The 4,218-nt window shown below is 38.5% G+C and overlaps 1 protein-coding gene across 4 annotated transcripts in view; it reads left to right on the top strand.

The window, feature by feature from the left end:
- The window catches only part of slc6a13 (solute carrier family 6 member 13), a 44,367-nt gene extending 40,701 nt beyond the window's left edge, over positions 1-3,666 (top strand). For 3 of the 4 annotated variants that reach the window (XM_014025246.1, XM_014025245.1, XM_014025247.1), the window contains 2 exons: positions 525-695; positions 3,088-3,666. In XM_014025246.1, coding sequence (XP_013880700.1) covers positions 525-695; positions 3,088-3,252 — 336 coding nt within the window. In that variant the 3' untranslated portion in view covers positions 3,253-3,666. Of the gene's footprint in view, positions 1-524; positions 696-2,719; positions 3,023-3,087 lie in introns of those variants that run through there. The other variant, XM_014025248.1, reaches the window with a different exon arrangement.
- The last annotated feature ends 552 nt before the right edge of the window (positions 3,667-4,218 follow it).

Below are 4,218 nucleotides of genomic sequence, written 5' to 3'. Positions count from 1 at the left end.
GTGGTGGGTTAGCCCTCTCGCTCCAGCCTACGTCACTGCATGGGATTCCTTCCCCGGGGAGTGCAATGAGGGAAAAAAAAGTCAGCGGCTCTTCACTCAACGTTTATCCACAAACTGGTCCTGGATTAAGCTCCAAAGTTTTTATCAGTCAGATTCCACCGTGAAAAATGTCTGTTTTATCCCCTTTTATGAGTTTCTGGCCACTGACTATCTTTAAATCGCTACTTCCTGGAACAACAGTCGGCTCTGGAAGCGATCGCTTTTTTCTTCTTCTTTTGAAGCGAGTGGTTGAAGCAAATGGAGCATAAGAGCCCACTGGTGGCAGAAGAAAAAATCCACGTATAAGCCACACCAGACTATAAGCCGCATGGTTCAAAGTTCAGGAAAAAAGTCGCGGCTTATAGTCCGAAAAATATGGTAGCAGCTGAGATGTGAAAGTAATTTTAGCATTTCAGCAATCCCAACATGCTCAGTTTTTATCTTTATTTAACAGATAATAACATATCCTTGTGTTTGTCTTCCAGGGAACCTTTGCGTTTGCCTTGATCAAATACTCACCTCTGAAGTACAACAATGAATACGTGTACCCTTGGTGGGGGGATGGGATTGGCTGGATTCTAGCTCTTTCCTCCATGCTATGCATTCCTCTGTGGGTGGCAGCGAAACTCTACTTTACTCCAGGAACACTGAAAGAAGTAAGCCAGCCTGCTGATTATTGTTCACAAGTGATCAAAACTTAAATGTTAAAAAGCAAAAAGTGACTAAAAAAAGACATATTTTGGAGAAACTCTATCAAAATTCAAAATGTTACACTCCATAAAGGCTCAAGTACCCATAATAGTCTTTATTCTACAAAATTTAATTTAAAAACAAATGTATTCAATTAAAACTTTTAAACTTGCTGGAAAAACTTTGAGTCGCCTTTTAAATAATTTTATAAGCTTTAATTTTTTTACTTTTTTGATTTTTTTAGACAAGAGTGATTCAGCTGTTAAAGAACCACAGTGTTTCTGCTTGAATCCAGCATCATACTGTCTCTCCTCCACAGGCTTTGTATATGATAAACTCAACACCAGAGCACAACATGAAAGCTAAAGTAAAATTAAAAAACAATGTGCGCAGGTGTCTAACTTTGGTTTTCTTTCTTCTCTGCTCCAAGACACCTGATTTGAAGAGGTAAATGAATCACTGAATTATGTGTGTTGGAGCAGAGAAACAAGAAAAACATGCAGAATAGTGGCCCTCCAGGACCAGAGTTTTAGGTTCATTATGAGACGTTTTTCTGACAAAATAAAGTCTCCATCGTCCATTATATTAAAACAATCCCAAAAAAATTTCTAATAAAGTTTAAATATTTCAAGCACTTGTGAAAGTAAAACTGTTGGGCCTAATCTTGACACTAATAAATTAAATTAATTCTCAGTTTTATACTGCCGGACAGGACACGATTAATAATAATAATAAAAAGCATATATTTTTATCCTGGAGTTGACTTATGTTGATTCACACATTAGTTCTTTGCTAATTAATTGTCCAATAGTTACACTTATGTATTTGAAACCTAAATAATACGTATTTAACACCATGACTTATAATGAGATTATTTTATTATGGCTTTGCTTTTAAAACATAAACCTATTGTCCATATTTAAATGGTTTTTGCTCTTCTCTTACAGTTTGATAAAAAAAAACTGATTTTATGTCTAAATGAGCACAAACTTCTTGAGCCATTTCAATCTGGTTTTAAAACTCACCACAATAGAGTCTGCACTGTTGAAAGTTTTTAATGACATTTTTGTAGAGGTTGGTTACTGTGTTGTTTTAATGCTGCTGGATCTGACAGCTGCCTTCGACACAACGGACCATCAGATCCTCCTGTCTCGTCTAGACAATATAGTGGTTTAGATCCTACTTATCAGAGAGGAGTTTTTGTGTTTGTGTCGGAGCAGTTGAGTCTTCTGTAGCACCATTCACGTGTGGAGTACCTTAGGGCTCTATGCTTGGCCCTCATTTTTTTCCCATTTCTTTACTACCACTGGGATCTCTGAAACATGGTTCTCATTCCATTTTTTATGCTGATGACACTCAAATTTATGTCCGATTGAAACAGACAAAGCAATATTCTGTGAACCAACTTCTGAAATGTTTTGCAGAAGTCAGAACATGGCTGTTGCTGATTTTTTATTTTATTTTAATGAGCAAAAAACCAAGGTCATGTTGTTTAAGCCCAGTGACGGCTCCAAAGTCCAAGCTGATCTTGGTCCTTTAGCACAACATCTGACCCAGACAGCAAATAACCTGGGTGTTAGCTTGGACAATGATTTTAAACTAGATGTTCAGATTAAATCAGTGATGACGTCCAACCTTTGTCACTGAGACAACAGGCCAAGGTTAAGCTATTTCTTTCACATCATCATTTTGAGATTTTAACCCATTCTTTTATCACAACTTGTTTAGACTACTGCAATTCATTTGATGTTGGCTGAGCCAGTCATTACTGACTCGACTTCAGCTGGTTCAGAACGCTGCTGCTCACCTTTTAACTGGTACCAGAAAATGAGATCACATCACCCCTGTGATCCAATCACAACGTTGGCTCCCTGTTTGTTTCTGAATTACTTTTAAATTTCTGTTGTTTGTTTTTAAATGTCTTCATGGTCTCGTCCCACTGTATCTGTCTGACCTGTTCCGACTTTACGCTCCCTCTCGTTACTCTCAGGTCAGCAGATCACTTTCTGTTGGTCGACCCGAAATCAAAGAAGGAGGCTGAGAAGTGATCAAGCATTTCCAGTTGCTGCCCCTAAACTGTGGAATGAGCTGTCTTTATACATCAGACAGACCAACTCCCTATTTTCAAATCTGCTTTTAAAGCATTTTTTTTCTCCTTGACTTTTAACTCAGTTTCAGATGTTGGTTTTAATGGTTTTTATGTTTGCTTTTGTGCGTTTTTAATAATGTACAGCACGTTGGTCAACAGTGTTGTTCTTAAAGTGCTTTATAAATAAAGTTGTTTTGTATTGTATCGTATTTTTGCCATCAATGTTTCAACAAACTCATGCTGCCTTTTGATGAACTTTCCATTCACAGCGCTTTGTTCTGCTGACGACTCCCTCCCCTGACCTACCGAAGACGAAGCAGGAGCAGGAGAAGCTGCTGGCCATCTTTGCGACAGATGGAGACAAATCCCATCAAAAAACTTCGACCACGAAAGACGGCTACTGCCCTGTGGCTGAAAAGGAGTCTCATTGCTAGAGGGCTGAGCGTTGCAGTCTGTTTTGATACTTTTCTCTCATACCTCACCAGACGAGGTGCAGCTGCAGAGTCAGCCTCCCCTCTGTCGGCCTCCTCGCTCCTGGAGCTTCTTGTCTTGTACATGCCTTCAACAAAACATGTATTTCCTCCTTTGGAGACTATGCTAACATCTCATTTGCCAGTGGCAAAGTAATATTGGAAATGTGACCACTTTAGGTCCTGTGTGGCAAAGAAATTTGCTTTCTAAGGAAGCATTTTCATCTGTAATGGACATCTCTAATGTTCAGTTAGTTCAACATGTGGGGTTACTAACTGCGTCATCTGCAGCAGATGGAGCACAAAATGTGTCCCAGAACTGCACAAACTACAAAAGTTAACTTAAATAATGTTTGTAATCATTTAACAGATTTTTTTTAAAAATGCAATCAACGTACATTTTTAGTATTCAACCTTATTACTGTGACACAAAGAACTGTCATTTTGAGTCAATATTTTTCTAATGCTGCAATTTTTTACAGAAGAGAAGTAAAAAGCTCTGAGCAACATAATTAGATTTTGAATTTACAATTTAGGGCAGAAGGACCACAGCAGAACTTGGTTTAATTGTGCTGTTTTATTTTGCAGCAAAGTTTTGGCTTCATTGATTAGATTCATTTTGTTCCCACCTGGCTAACCAAGTCCTGCAGAGTTCCATGGATATTTTTATACATGCTAAATTAACACATTTTAAATCAACTTAAATTCTACTAAATGTACCGAAGTGTTTGAAACTCGATCCCGCGTAGCGGTAACATAATGACCCCCGCACGCACAAATGCACCAGAACTCAGAAGTCTTTATTCTTAATAAATGTCATGCTACTAGGTGCATCCCAAAATTGTAGTAGCTTGGGCGGGTTTTATTTATTTGGGGGTGGGAGGGGGGGCATTGGTTGACCTGATGGATAGCCCCTCATCAGAGCTAAAC

Source organism: Austrofundulus limnaeus, unplaced genomic scaffold (genome assembly GCF_001266775.1).
Source record: "Austrofundulus limnaeus strain Quisiro unplaced genomic scaffold, Austrofundulus_limnaeus-1.0 Scaffold463, whole genome shotgun sequence".
In the NCBI taxonomy this organism is placed as follows: domain Eukaryota; kingdom Metazoa; phylum Chordata; class Actinopteri; order Cyprinodontiformes; family Rivulidae; genus Austrofundulus; species Austrofundulus limnaeus.
This window is presented reverse-complemented; position numbering and strand designations above follow the sequence as displayed.